The sequence below is a fragment of the Leucoraja erinacea genome, chromosome 25 (assembly GCF_028641065.1).
Source record: "Leucoraja erinacea ecotype New England chromosome 25, Leri_hhj_1, whole genome shotgun sequence".
NCBI classification, from domain to species: domain Eukaryota; kingdom Metazoa; phylum Chordata; class Chondrichthyes; order Rajiformes; family Rajidae; genus Leucoraja; species Leucoraja erinaceus.
Window position 1 is genome coordinate 12,767,874 of NC_073401.1, and position 15,341 is coordinate 12,783,214.

The 15,341-nt window shown below is 38.2% G+C and overlaps 1 protein-coding gene across 1 annotated transcript; it reads right to left on the minus strand.

Annotated features, from left to right (window-relative positions):
* Positions 1–879: 879 nt before the first annotated feature.
* psmd9 (proteasome 26S subunit, non-ATPase 9) lies at positions 880–11,689 on the minus strand. Its single transcript, XM_055655721.1, has 6 exons — positions 11,342–11,689; positions 9,461–9,563; positions 7,713–7,906; positions 5,738–5,839; positions 3,681–3,769; positions 880–1,675 (listed from the first exon to the last, which is right to left on the minus strand). The coding sequence occupies exons 1-6, from the start codon at positions 11,540–11,542 to the stop codon at positions 1,648–1,650; spliced, it is 717 nt and encodes a 238-aa protein (XP_055511696.1). The 5' UTR covers positions 11,543–11,689; the 3' UTR covers positions 880–1,647.
* Between the last annotated feature and the right edge of the window lie 3,652 nt (positions 11,690–15,341).

Genomic DNA, 15,341 nt, shown 5'->3' on the forward strand with positions numbered 1-15,341 from the left:
GACAGATATTGTTTCCTTTCGTGCTTTACGGTTATAGTCATGTAACTATTCTAAGCAATTGCAATATTGAAATAGAGACCTGTAAATTAGAATGAAATCTTCAGTTAAATGCACTAGGTGTTTGCCACTTCTGCTTGGTTATAATCAACTTGCTCTTACTCTTCCAAACAAAAAAACTGGCACATGAAATGCATATTCTCTAATCTAGTAACAGTTTATTAAAAAAACTCACATCACTAAATGAATTGTTTAAAAGTCTAGTACTTGAAATTGTGCATGTAAAACAATTTCCTAGTTAAGAAATAACACCTTCAGAAAACATGGATGGAACTTTTGGGAAAAATATTGGAAAGTTTTTGAAACATTGATGAACATTTATGAAACAGTTCGAAAGGATGGATACAATCTTTAATGTTTGGATCCTCAGTTCAAAGTTAACCCTTCCAGTTCAAATTTATCTTCTAGGATCCTATACAAATGTTGGAAAAAAGCATTGATTTGTCTTAGCTATGCTGCCCTTGATCCAAATAATTATTATTTTGTGAATACACACTGGATGCTACATTATATTTTTATTTCTCAAAAATAAGTTTGAAAATTAATTCAGTAGATAATCTGGACAACCAGCAATTATATTTAAATAATCCACAATGTATTAGGTTAACTATTGTCTTGGGAACAAGGTTAGAAACCTACCACATTTATCCACATTTGCTAAAAATTGAACATGATATTATTCTTATTTAAAGGGAAAAAATGAACAGTACATAATATGATGTGATTATTTGTCAGCATCACTTTACAGCTGACAAAAAAATCCTTATATTTCAAATAAATTATTCAAAGTGAACATTAATAGTAACACATTAACAAAAATACTTGTTTTATTCTTAAATCGTTTGGCATTTTATTCCCAAACTACATTATATTTGCCTGAAAAACAAATACTCAGAATTCTTCAAGTGTAACGATCTGGTAAAATTAATTAGTATACCAAAAAGTAGCCATATCAAACACCTGTGATGCTTAATACATTTCAAAGTCCAAAAAATATTGCAAATTTACTTTATGTAAAAAATAGCAATTTACTTTATAAAGATGCATTTCTTAAGTGTATGAATGTGCAGCATTTTACACTTGACCCAATCCCAATGCAGGTATATAATCTCACTAACTCCTATGAAGCACCACAATAATTTAACGACAGCCCATGTTATGATTTTAAAATCATCCAAGACTGGAATTAGAAACTGCCTTCTCCCCATGTGGGGCTGGAAGTAAAGTAATATTACAACAGCAGAACTCGATTTACATTTTAATCACTTTTGTCAAGTGTCCCAAAACATTAATTGTGACAAATCCATTCCCAGCTGACAAATAAAAAGGTGACAGAAAACGATGAAAGGATTTAAAATTACCACCGAAAAAGAACACGTACGAATAAAAACTTATACAACAAAGTAAAGATATACCCGGCTCAAATAAAAAACATTTTCTGCATATTCAAATTGGACATATTGAAAACCTGTAAAATAAGTTGCTGTTTTAATGTTTCAAGATCCAGTTTTGCTTTGTTTTTTTGAGATTAGAGTTCTGTAGTTAGCAATTTGTAGGTGAGGACTTATTCTGTGGGGAAATCAATGATATTCAGTTCTGTAAAGGAACAATATTGCACCTGGAAAACAAGAAATTATGAATTATTTTCTGCTCAATTTTAAATACATTTCTGTGTTAGACTCATTTAGGCATATAATTTTTTGGATACAAATGAAACCATTTAAAAATCTGTCAACTGATATAGGAAATACAGTTATAGGATGCACTGATGTTGTGAAGATACAGTAGCCAGCTTTAAGTATATTGCACAATCCCAAATGCTCAACGCAGCTGATGGTTAAGACAGTACAAATGCAGCAGGAAGCTTTGGACGGTCCTTCGAAATTGGGGAAGGAAAGTACTGATTTTGGCTGTAGATATTGGGGCTACCACAAGAAGAGGGAGAAAGGGGATGCAACTGACAGAGGGATCGCAAAGGCTTCCTGGAGAGACCGTGGAATACACTCCCAATCCTCCCGGTCAACAAGAAAGAAATAAAAATGTATACAGTCGTGAAACATATCAAAGAACCTCTGAAGTGTATTTCATGCTACAATAGATGGTTGATGGGAAGAGGCCGTTCTCGAACCTGAAAATAACTACTTCTCCTTCTCCATGGTGGCAGCAAGAAGAGAATACGACCAGGATGGTGTGAATCTTTGATGAGGCATGCGTTTCAATAGTGGGAGGTCAATATACACGATGGACCGAATGAACTATATGATCGAACTATATCAACAAACTTGTGCACAGCAAACCCTTACAAATGACAGCATGGTATTGAACAAATATTTTTTCAGGTGATGAAACAAGGAACTGCAGATGGCGGTTTACAAACGGTTTGAGTGCTGGAGTAACTCAGTGGGTTCGGAAGTATATCTGAAGAACATGGAATGAAGTGACCCGACCCGAAACGTCACCTATCCATGTTCTCTATAGATGCTGCCCAACTCCAGCACCTTGTATCTATTTTAGGTGTTGGTTAAAGGATATATTTTATCTAAGATCTAGGGGTAAATTCTCAGATTCTCATTGAAACGGTGTTTTGTGAACACTTTAGACAATCTTCTGGTTTTAATGTTTGAAATATAATACTTTTGACAGTACTTGCCCTGGTCATTCAAGTTGATTTTTGTGCCATCATCTTTCGAGTGGATCTGAAATCCATAACACTTTGACTCAGCGGCAAACGTGCTTCCAACTGACTGCTTGTGTTAAAGAAGGGACTTTATCTGTGGAGCTATGCAGCCTATATTTTCCACCGCAAAGGTTTACAACCCTCAAGAATGCACGCAACATCAGAATTAAAGAGTTGCATTTAACAATTAATTTCTGCCAATGTTGACTTCAATATTCAGTATTATAAAAAATAATGGCAAAGATAATCCCATCTGTCATCTTGTGGTTAACATCAAGGCCACAAGATTACTCCTAAAATATCACTTCTTTTAAAATTAGTTTAATACTGGAACCAAGATAATAGGCAATTAAAATGTTAAAGAGTTTAAGAAGGAACTGCAGATGCTGGAAAATCGAAGGTAGACAAAAATGCTGGAGAAACTCAGCGGGTGAGGCAGCATCTATGGAGCGAAGGAAATAGGCAACATTTCGGGTCGAAACCCTTCTTCAGACCAAAATTAAAATGTTATTTTGCTTTATGTTGTTTCTCTATAAACTATAAGTACGGAATTAGTGTGCCATTTTGAAACGACCATTAACCTCTCATTCTTATTCTGTTCAAAAGTTTTTTTAAATCTTATCTTTTCAATGCCATTAAAGGATGGGATTTCCAAGAAACAATTGCTAAAGCAGGCTTAAAAATAAAATGCAAGTGATTAGTTAGAAGTTGTTTTATTTTAGTCACAACCAAGTTAAGTGAAGAATTGTTATGGATTTATTACTATCTAATATTGTACAAGGACACATTGAATTGATTGTTGTTTGCTCCTATGCAATAAAGTAACCTCATGAGACTCGTTTTCTTAAGCCTGCAATTGAGACCAAAGAAGCACATATGAAAGACATAAACATTCAGTTATTCATTCTTAATTTCCCATTAGTTATCTTAATACAATATGACATACCCTAACAATCCTCTTCCACTCCATTGCTGCGGTGTGAGACTGATGTGTACATTCTGTCCATTTCGAGTGACTGTTATGCTTATGGGTTTCTGTAAGGAAACATGACTATAGTCAACCAAAAGAAGTAAATGTACTTAAATTTCCCATAACTCCTGGAATAAACCAGACTATAGATTTACCAGGTGAATATTTAATTTCTCACCTTTTAAATGTGAAATCAATGTTATGTGCAAAATCAGTTTTCAATTTAATGATCATTTGTATTTTTGATCTGGCATTTATATAGCGCTTTACTGATCTCCCCCATAAATACTTTGAAGCATTTCAAGCATCGCAAATTACTTGAAAATGCAGTGTATATCATATAAGCATATAATGCAACCATTTTATATTTCAACTTCTCACCTCTGAAAATAAATTAGTCAAAAAAGCATAATGTTACCAATGCTACAAATCCAAAACAAAATGAAAAAATCCTAGAAATATTTCAGCATTTTATGTGTAATGTTTCAGGTCAATAAATTAGAAAATATCCCAGTTAAGCCACTCCACGGCAAGTGGCATTCAGAAGTAACGTTGAATAATACAGAAATGGGTCACTTGGCATTTGAGCAACAGTGTTAATCCTATAGAGTGGCACTAGTTCAAATATCTATCTAAGCCTATTCTGTATCTGGAAAAGTGAACTTTATGGAAGATATAAAGAATCCACAGAGGGAAACAGAGAGTGAAGATAGTAGATGGAGTTCATGGTGGGGAAAATGTAAACGTATTCAACCTGGTTGAAAAAAATATAAGATATATTTTAAAACATTGAACTTGAAATGCAGAAAGACATGCAGTTACAACGTGCAATTAGGAAGACAAATAATATGTTGGCCTTCATTACAAGAGAGTGGCAACACACATGAAAAATGTTATTCCAATGTTAGAAGCCTTTTGTAAGATGACGGAGAATGGAGGGATATGGATCGTGTGCAGACAGAGGAGATAAGTTTAATTTGACATCATGTGTAGTAAGGAACTGCAAATGCTGGTTTAAACTGTAGGTAGACACAAAATACCGGAGTAAGTCAGCGGGGCAGGCAGCATCTCTGGAGAGAAGGAATGGATGACATTTTGGGTCGAAAACCTTCTTCAGACTAGTCAGGGGAAAGGGAAACGAGAGATATAGAACAAATGAATGAAAGATATACAAAAAAGCAATGATGATAAAGGAAACAGGCCATTGTTAGCTTTGCTAGATGCGAACGAGAAGCTGGTGCGACTTGGGTGGGGTGGGGGGGGGGGGGGGGGAGTGGAGGGGGGGAATGCAGGGGTTACTTGAAGTTAAAGAAATCAAATTCATATCACTGGGTTGTAAATTGCCCAAGCGAAAGATGAGATGTTGTTCCTCCAATTTGCGTTTTACCTCATTCTGACAACGGAGGAGGCCTAGGATAGGGAATTCTCCTTCACATTCCCACACTGACCTTTCTGTCCTAGACATCTTATATCCTAGATGACATGTTCTGGTTTCAATCATTATTTCTGGTACTGTAATAGAAGGGCGCATAATCCAACATGCAAAAAACCATTCCTGGCATATATTCTACTTTCTAATCTTGGCAAACTAAGCTTTACAGGAGGGTGGTGATATCAGAGTGGATATAGGAAGAGAAGATGATGCCACGATTTTCCATTAGATTAGGACACAAGATGGATTTAGAGATCAAATCATGATATAATTTACACATTTTGTTGCAGAGATGTTTCAAAGGTCTTTTATTGTCACCAATTTAGGTACAATGATATTCAAATTAGTGGCCAAAAGTAAGAGAACTGGTTAAGTAAGTGATCAATTCCTATCCAGCGACTGAGGCTCAATAAATTAATTAAAAACAAATAATATTCAGAGATATTTGTGAATATAGTTGATAGTTCCCAGTTATAGGTTTTCAAAGAAAATATGTAAAGGAATTTTAGCCACGATGAAATAATTCTCACACACACACACAATGTACTATAAAAATGAAGATTAAAGCAATATTTGTCATAAAAGGGACACAGGCACTCACCCCTTCACTATGCTGGACGACCTTGGCAATATTTTGCAAATTTTGGAAATTCTGTGTATTTACAGAGCCGAATTCTATAATTTCATCACCAACCTGCAAACCCTGGAAGAGGAAGAACATTCATGTATAAAAGTGTCTCCTATTCCAAATGCCATTGTAATTATTCTAAGGACAATATTTTTCCCAAAACAAAATATTTGAATGGTGATTGACATAGAAATGTAGTTTAACTAAGGACCTCATCTCATTCTCCATCACATATGTACATCAAGAAAACAAATACTGAACAGATAACTGTGCTGTGAATACATTTCTACTGCAATCATGAAATATACTGAATAACTATCCCATATAATGAATTACTATTTCATTTTCGCTGTCTATCTAATCTCTCCTTTCTTTACCTGATCAGAGGCAATTCCCCTCCCTCACCCTCCCCACAAGCTTCTTTTGTCTCCTTCTCAGTTCCGAAGTAGATCTTCAAGCTGAAATACTAACTCAGTTTTTCTTCGCACAGATACAGCCTGACACACTATTTTCAACATTTCTAAGAGTCCAGATGAACCCCTGAAACATTGACTGTCCACGTTTTGTTATCAGTCAAATGATGTCATTTGCCCAACGTCTTGTTTAAATATCTCGAATCATGTTTAACCAACATTAAACTCTATTAAATTCACAAATGAGATGCTGTGTGAAGCATATTTTCATGTTGTCCTCTCTGCAACTACATCATTGTATTATCTTTCCATAACTGTTCAGATCAATAGAATTGTGTTAGATTGGTTGGAACAAAATAGCCTTAGGTAAGGAGAATAAAAAAAGGTAAACATAGCTCCTTTTTTACTCTATTTTTTTATAAACCAAGGAAATAAGATTGTTATTTGGTGCAAGGATTAGAGGGAAATGTTTTTCATCCTGCAGGAGGTTGGGGTCTGGAACTCACTGTCTGAAAGAGTATAGCAGTAACAATCCCAGAATTCTCAGATTCATCTATTGTCATATACGTCAGGGTGTAAGGAAATTCCACACGAAGCTACTATAATAAACAGTATGCATAGAGAAATTATCAATACAATAATAAATACAACGTGCAAAGCAATAAAATGGTACAGATTGCAGTGCAAAATCCGAGTATTGCCAAGGAATAAAGTACAAGAACAAAACACATGCGCACACACACACACAAAATGAGGCCTGACATCTAGGACAGCGGTCGGCAAGCTATGGCCAATGGGCCGGATCGGCCTGCAGGCGTTTTTTTTTTTCAATTAGTTTTCGCCACCTGGGAACTGCAGCCATTCCCGGGGCATGCAGGAGACTTGGGAACTGCAACCAGACCTGGGGCAAGCGAGCCGACCTGGGCACTATAGCCAGACCTGGGGCAAGCAAGCCGACCTGGGACTGGCTGTTGCGCCCAGGTCACGAAACATGGGGGGGGGGGGGGGGGGGGGGGGGGGATTGTTCCCCACCTCTCAAAACATCGGGCGGGGGGGGGGGGGTGGGGGAGCAGGCCCCACCCCTCGTCCCCGTCCCCTAGGATTTCCGTCCATGTGACAGGAATGGCGGGTGTCACACAGACAACACTAGAGGTCAGGATTGAACTTGGTTCTCTGGCGCTATACCAGCTGTGCCTGTGTACTGGCTCCCACCCACAATGTCTCACATCTCAATCGCTTCACATGCTTAAACCTAAAGAAAACTATTACAATAGCCATTTATATAAGAAAGCATAACAATCCAAGTGCAAGATTTAACATGCAAACCTAAAATAAGGTGTGTCACTCTGTAGCAGTGATACAAAATTAATAAATTGTTTTATAAGTTGACTAGAATATCATTTAATTAGAACTATTAGAACTAATTAGCGAGAATATTCCATATTTGTAATTTTTTTAAAAGCATCACGGAAAATAACAAGGATTTGTCATACATTTGGACAGAATCTTGATTACTTGTGTTTTTATATACTTACTGACATACTGGCTGGCGAACCTGGACTAACAGTGTCTACTTTGGCAAAAGCAAGTAATATTTGACTTTCCTGTTCCATTGTTTCTTCATGTGCCCCAGCCTCATCTTGTCTATGCTTTTCCTTGTCACGTGCATGCAGTTTGTGCAGTGCTTCCTCAATCTCTTTCATCAAGGCTTTATGATCATTTTGTAGACCTTTATAAGAAACAAAAACATCCACAATATATTTCAAGCACAGTCAAGTGTTCGGTCGGAACAATAGTTGCCATACCCAATCTGAGTGTCACGTCATAAAAGGGGCGCCTGCATTTTCTACATTTAATTTCATTCATAATCAACATAATGCAAAAATAAAAGACTTTGCCAGAAGATGTAAACCTGAACTTAATTATCTCAATTTGAAGGGCAAAAAAGAAAAATATTTTTTTTAATTTACCCCCTTTGCTGTCTCCAAAAAATGTCCTCTTCAAAAACAGATATAAGAATAGCTTCTTTGTCATTGTAAAAATGAAAAAAAGAGTTTTGAGAAGAATCAGTCATTTTATTTGTTTCCAAAATGAAGCAATGATGTGAAGATACTGAACAGGTTGCAGAGGATGTTACCTGGGCTTGCAGCAATGTGATTATGAGGAGAGATTGGAAAGGCCGGGTCTATTTTTCCTGGAGTGGAGGAGATTAAGTAGGAACATGATTGAGGTCCATACAATTATGAGGGGTATGTATAGTGTAGACTGTATGAAGCTTTTCCTCATATCAGAGGGAGATAAAACTAGAGAACATATATTTGGGGTAAGAGGTAAAAGGCACAGTGGGGAACTGAGGGGTACCATTTTCACCCAGACAGGGGCAAGTAGCTGAAATAACTGCCTGAGAGAGTGGTGGAAGCACTGTACTAACTGTATTTTAGAAGTGTCTAGATGAACACTTGAATCATCTTAAAGGCTTTGAGCCAGGTGCTGGAAGATGGGATTCCACTGGTTAGCATAGAAATTGTGGAACGAATAGCTAGTTTCCATGCTGTATGACAATTATCCTGCAAGCCCAATGAAGAACCATCAAAGCTCACAGAATTGAGAAAGATTTTTGACATTGTAATTGTAATTTATTATTTATTTTGATCACTGTAAATTAAGTTGAAAGAATCTTATACCCAATCATTGTACAATCAGGTTGCAGATAATTTTTTAATGCAATATTCCGAATTGTTTATCTGGTAATTATGCATTCAAAATGCTCATGCAACCAGCAAAAATTTCTAAGATTATTAAGCAATTTCATAAATTTCACAAACAGCGACTTTTATTTCAATGATTATGCAAAATATGTGTGAAAAGACATATTTAGTTTATGCTTATAGATAAGGACAACACAGTTGTAGGCTGATTAGCAGCAACATTCGGCATTTTATGTGATGGTGAGTACAGTCATTTGATTTATTTTCACTGTGCTATACATTATTATTATTTAGCCTTACAGCCTAGAATTGCAGTGTAAAACTCTGCTATTTGGAAGGATAAGCGGATGACATAGTTCAACAGTTTATTAGAAGGTTTATGATAAGAAAACTAGTAAGTGTGATGTAGCGGGGGTTTTTTTTTAAACAATTTTCATACAACCAGCATGTTTGTGTAACTGGCACATACCACGGATGCTGGATAGCTGAGAGCATACTGCATTGGTAGCTCAAAGCAACAACTTTTCCTTAATCATAATTCAACATTTATTTTTTAAACTGTCAGCAATACTTACAAATGATATTATATCGAGCTGTTCGAACTTGGTAAACATCAATATCCGATCGCGGATATCCTTCGACATCAACTAATGGCCCATCCATTCCAGCATGTTTTTGCTAAAACAGAAAAGGTTCAGCAACACAATTAGTGTTAAAATGCAAATATAATGTTAAATACCTTTCTTTGTTTTTAGAACCAGGCATGAAATTGGAACAAAAACTAATTTGGGCCATATAATACTGAATTTAAAACCAAATTCTAACTTGCAAATTGTCAAAAGAATGAGAGATGGTAAGAACTTTATTTTTGAACATGGTAAATTTTAATCTGGTAGGAACTGCTTGAAAAGGTGATAGAAGCAGATTAAAAGTAACATTGAGAAGTGGATGTGTTGCAGTAAAAGCAAAGTGGAATGGATTGAACAGGGAGGTGAAATTAATAAGCTGACCGTAATAAACAGCTGCATATTCGCAAGGGTTGATATGATTCCGTCTGTACTGCATTATTATACAACTGTATTTCCACTTCTCATTTGTGCATCAAAATTAATTGAAGTAGATTGTTGCATCTATTTTAGTATTTACTCTTCATCATTGAACACATGATGCCACCAGACAGCATAACCATGTACTTTGAGCAGTAAAAGCCACACAAATGGACAACAAAATCATACATCAGAACCCCATGTCTTTAATCCCTGTGCAAGGGTCAGGAATTCACATAATCTGATGGATTCAAAACTGGATATGTTCATTTTGTCCCTGGCTGACCACATTGTTACAGTAGATAAAGGCAAGTGCCAAATACTAGTGTGCCATAATCTCTTTGCTTGGATCTAGAACTCCTTTGTTTTTTAATATCACTGTGTCAGGACACTGAGACAGCAGTGCATAAAGAGAAACAGAAATTGAAAGGTAATTTGTCACAAACTCTGTCTCATAGGTAGGAGCAAAGTCATGAAGTTTTCCCATGGTGGATAAAGGCTAGACGGAAACTAAAATAATTCAGGAATGATTTTGCAGCCCCATTTTCAAACTACTTAATGAAAGTAGATTAAAAAAGTTCACATTCTCCCAAATGCACGAGAAAGGCATCAATATAGAAATAATAACATTGAATATAAAATAATTTAACCTGTTCAGCTGCATTGAAGCTGCAGCCTTGGTCAGGGTTAATATTCTGCTGCTGTCTGTTTTTTTGAGTTGGTGTCTTGATGTTCAAGATATATTTTAATGATTGAGGGAAGCTTTGCTAAAATATTATATATATATAGATATCTATATAGACAACTGACGCAGAGGGATTTGGGGTGCAAATCCAGAGCTCCATGAAAGTGGCAGCACAAGTAGATACAATGGTAAAGACATGCTTGCCTTCATCGGTGGAGTATTGAGCATAAAGTTGACGAGTCATGTTACAGTTGTATAAAACTTAGGTTAGGCTACAATTGGAGTATTCCGTACAGTCCCAGTCTCCCGTTATAGGAAGGATGTGGAGACTTGTACAACTCTGGAGGGGTTGTATAACAGGTTCACTTGGATGTTGCCCAAATTAGAGAGTATTAGCTATTAGGAGAGCTTGAACAACAGTTTACATGGTGGAAATGTAAAATACGAGGGGGCATGTAAAAGTGAGAGAGGAAAGTTTACAAGAGTTATGTGGGGAAAGGTTTTATTTCTCCCAGAAGGTGGTGGATGCCTTCAGAAACAATGGTGGCATTTAAAAGGCTTTCTGACAAGCAAACAATGGAGACAACAATCATGTGCAGACGGATGGGAATGGCTTCATTGCCAGCCCAGGCACCGTGGGTTCCTGTGGATTAACGGGAAACGAAAACCTCCAGCCCTACCCGCAGGTTCCCATTCACCCCATCCTTCGCCCACACTCCACTCACCCCCTCCAAGATGTCGTAGTAAGCTTTGATCTGCGCCTCCATTGTATCCTTCTTCTTCACCAGCTGCTGCACCTCCTCCATCGCTGCGCTCTGCAACTGCTCGGCCGACATCTTTGTTGCCGCCCACCGCCGACGGCTCTCGCCAGCTGCCAAACGGCTCCTCGCGACATCGCACACACAACCGCGCAATTCAAAATACATGTGTACTGCAGAAAGAACCAAAGATCCTATAGCAGAGCCTGCTATAAGATCTTTGGAAAGAACTGCAGATGCTGGTTTCAATCGAAGGTAGTAGATACAAAATGCTGGAGTAACTCGGCGGGACAGGCAGCATCTCTGGAGAGAGGGAATGGGTGAAGCCTCGGGTCGAGACCCTTCTTCGGACTGAATAGTCTCGACCCGAAGCGCCGCCCATTCCCTCTCTGCGGAGATGCTGCCTGTCTCGCTGAGTTACTCCAGCATTTTGTGTCTACCTTCAAAATACAACCAGATCCACTGGTCACAGCCTCGCCAGTTCTGTCTACCGGCGTGGCTCCAGTGAAATAATCTCGGTATTATTACTTATGTCCATTTTATCGACTGTAAACCACAGGACCGGCTTTAGGAGGTGCGGGGCCCAATTGAGAACAATTTTGGTGAGCCCCATAGTTGATAATATATTGTGAAATTGTACACTTAATTGCTATGGATTATACACTGTGTGAATCTCTCCTGCTCTCGTCTGACTGTCAGTACCTCCGCTGGCTTCCAACCTTTACCATAGCTGCTAATTACCATTAAACTGCATTATGTGATTGGACGCAATGCCCTTGGAAATTCAGTCTGAAGAAGGGTCTCGACCCGAAACGTCGCCTATTTCCCCCGCTCCATAGATGCTGCCTCACCCGCTGAGTTTCTCCAGCATTTTTGTCTACATGTGGTTTGACACAACGTACTTGGAGACAGCGGCTGATTGGACGGGAGGAGAACAATTTGTTGATTGGACGGGAATTTTAAGGGAAGCTAGTCGGTGATTGGACGCAACCCCCTTAGAGACAGCTTGATTGGCCGCCAAATAGTCATGCACAAAAAATGGACAGTACACAACAGTACACAAACATGCTGGAGAAACTCAGCGGGTGCAGCAGCATCTATGGAGAGAAGGAAATAGGCAAATAGCAAAACACAAAAATCGGGATTTCGATTTCGATTTAAATCTGATATCAGGGTGGGTATCGATTAATTCAAGACAACAGATTAAAAAAAAATCTCACCCCATTAATTCACCCAGGGTGTTTTATGATGTGTTCTACAGTATGAAATGTACAGCAAAACTTGCACTTCCAGAGTGGTCTATCGTGTTGTTTATTCAACAGACCACAGATTTATTTTAAGAGCAAAGTGTGGGGAAGTCCAGGACAAGAGGTCACAGCTTAAGGATAAGGGGGAAATCCTTTAAAACCGAGATGAGAAGAACTTTTTTCACACAGAGAGGGGTGAATCTCTGGAACTCTCTGCCGCAGAGGGTAGTCGAGGCCAGTTCATTGGCTATATTTAAGAGGGAGTTAGATGTGGCCCTTGTGGCTAAGGGGATCAGAGGGTATGGAGAGAAGGCAGGTACGGGATACTGAGTTGGATGATCAGCCATGATCATATTGAATGGCGGTGCAGGCTCGAAGGGCCGAATGGCCTACTCCTGCACCTAATTTCTATGTTTCTATAAAGTGCTGGAGAACTCAGCAGGCCAGGCTGGATCTATGGAGGGTTCGAAGAAGGGTCTCGACCCAAAACATCATCTATTTCTTCTCTCCAGAGATGCTGCCTGTCCCACTGAGTTATTCCAGCATTTTGTGTCTATCTATGGAGGGAATGGCTAGGCGACGTTTAGGGTCGGATCCCTTCTTCAGGCATTTTTTAAGGGGTTGGGAAAGATCGAAAATTTAAATATGTTGTTACGACTATAACTAGTAGTGTGGGAGAAAATTCCATGAACCAGATTTGCCACATACATATCCAAAAGTAGAAATGTAGAAAGTTAGTGTATAAAAAAAGATATTACGAACTTTGTAGTCTCCTTGTACCAATCGAACGCCAAATTCAGAATTCTAGATTTTGAAAATGGGCAAAGCAAAAAGTAGCATGTTCTCTAGAAAGGCCTATTGTAAAATAAATGATTGGAAAGGTGTGATTTTCAGTTGGGACGTCTGTATCATTCAGTCAGTGAGCTCGCAGACCGGAGCCCTTCTCTATTACCCCTCTACATAAAAACAAAGTGTCAATGCCTCTTCAAGGTCTACTAATCCACCCGTAGCTTCAGTTGCAGGTACAGCTGAAGGGATTTGGCGGGGCAATGCTATGAATTTACATTAATTTAAAAAATCCGATATATTTAAATCGTTCAAAAGCTACAACCACAACGTGATAAATAACACTAAATAAAACTGAAGCAAATAAAGGCAAACAGAAGAACTAACCTTGAAGGAGAGAGAGAAAACAACATGCATAAACTTTTTTTTAAATTCATATAACACCCTTGAATGATGGGTACAACTAAATAATGTGGGTGGACAAAAATGCTGGATAAACTCAGCGGGTGAGATGCTGCCTCACCCGCTGAGTTTCTCCAGCATTTTTGTCTACCTTCGATTGTTCCAGCACTTGCAGTTCCTTCTTAAAATAACGTGGGTGAATGACTGTACCTGCACAAAAGAAGCCCATGCTTGCGGTCGGAGTCCTTTAAGAAATTCTGCCGTGAATTTTATTCAAAGGAACATGGTGTCATTACTACTTGGTCAAAACACAATTATATTGACTGAGGAATGCAGATCGATGTATTGGTGACACATTGTATAGCTACGTGTTAACTACTAGCTGTTAACAAGTGCTAAAAGTGGCAGTTAACAAATCGTTTTCGTCTCAGTTGAATCAAGTGATAAACAACTCTAATCTTTCTGCAGTACTCATTAAACCCGAGCTGGAAACTGAAAAGTTGGGGAACATCGTCCTCCTGCGTCACCCCCCCCCCCAACCCATTTCCATCACCCGGTGACGGTATTGGAAGTTAACCGCGGGGCCGTGTTGTTGTCAGTGAGGAATTTCACCTACCAGGGTCGCTGCTGAGGGGTTAGAATGTGTTGCCCACCAGTCTAGCGCAGGGCCCCCTTAGGCGCGGGGCCTAATTGGGAGCAATTGGTCTAATTGGCTTAAGGCTGGTCCTGGTAAACCATATCCATGTCTTCCACATATGCTGAATAACTTTATTACTTTGTGTTTTACTTAAGAACCTGAAAATTTGGTGGTGTGGGACCTGTTTTAAAATGTATTTAAACCTGTGTGTCTGGGTCGTGAATTAAAACGTCCTCCACTTCACCGGACAATGTACTAGAACAATGGCGGGTAAAGTTTTCTCCTCAGGCATCATTGACAAATTCAAACAGCTTCTGAATATATCAACATTAACTGCAATTCCAGGTCACACGAACATAATGGTTATTAGAGTACTTATACATTTCAGTTTCCAGAGGGCTATTTCCATTCATGCTCAAAGAATTTACAGGCTCCCAAATGGGACAGTGTAAAGCATTTTGTGTATTATGACAATTGTACTCTCAGATGATCTCAAAATGTTGTAGTAACCACAATTGTTTTGAAAATTGTTTTGAAAAATGTTTGTTTTTATTAAACATTTTAACTTTAGGTCTTTACACTCATTTAAATGTGTTTACATTGTAGTCATGATGTAATGCAGAATCACAGCAGTAAGTTCCCATAATCAGTTTTAGTGAATTTGTTTGAGGGACACTAGAATATGTACCCTGCTCTTCTCAAAGTATTGTCTTTGGATCTATAATTCTTATAAATGCGTAGATGAGATGTGTAACATATTGTAAAAGATTACACGACTGCACAGAAATTTCAGCAAGAATGTGTATTCAAACCTCTTAAATGTAACAAATTTACAACTATCTGCAAGAGGCAACTGAACCATATTTATTTATCAGAGCAACCACTCTGGCATTAC

Bases quoted from the DNA above. Each gene is read 5' to 3' on its own strand.
- psmd9 (XM_055655721.1), bottom strand. From the start codon at position 11,542: ATGTATTTTGAATTGCGCGGTTGTGTGTGCGATGTCGCGAGGAGCCGT. The intron at 9,564-11,341 runs GTGAGTGGAGTG...TTTCTGTTTTAG, and splicing joins ACTACGACATCTTGGAGGGG to CAAAAACATGCTGGAATGGA. The intron at 7,907-9,460 runs GTAAGTATTGCT...TTTCTTATAAAG, and splicing joins AGCTCGATATAATATCATTT to GTCTACAAAATGATCATAAA.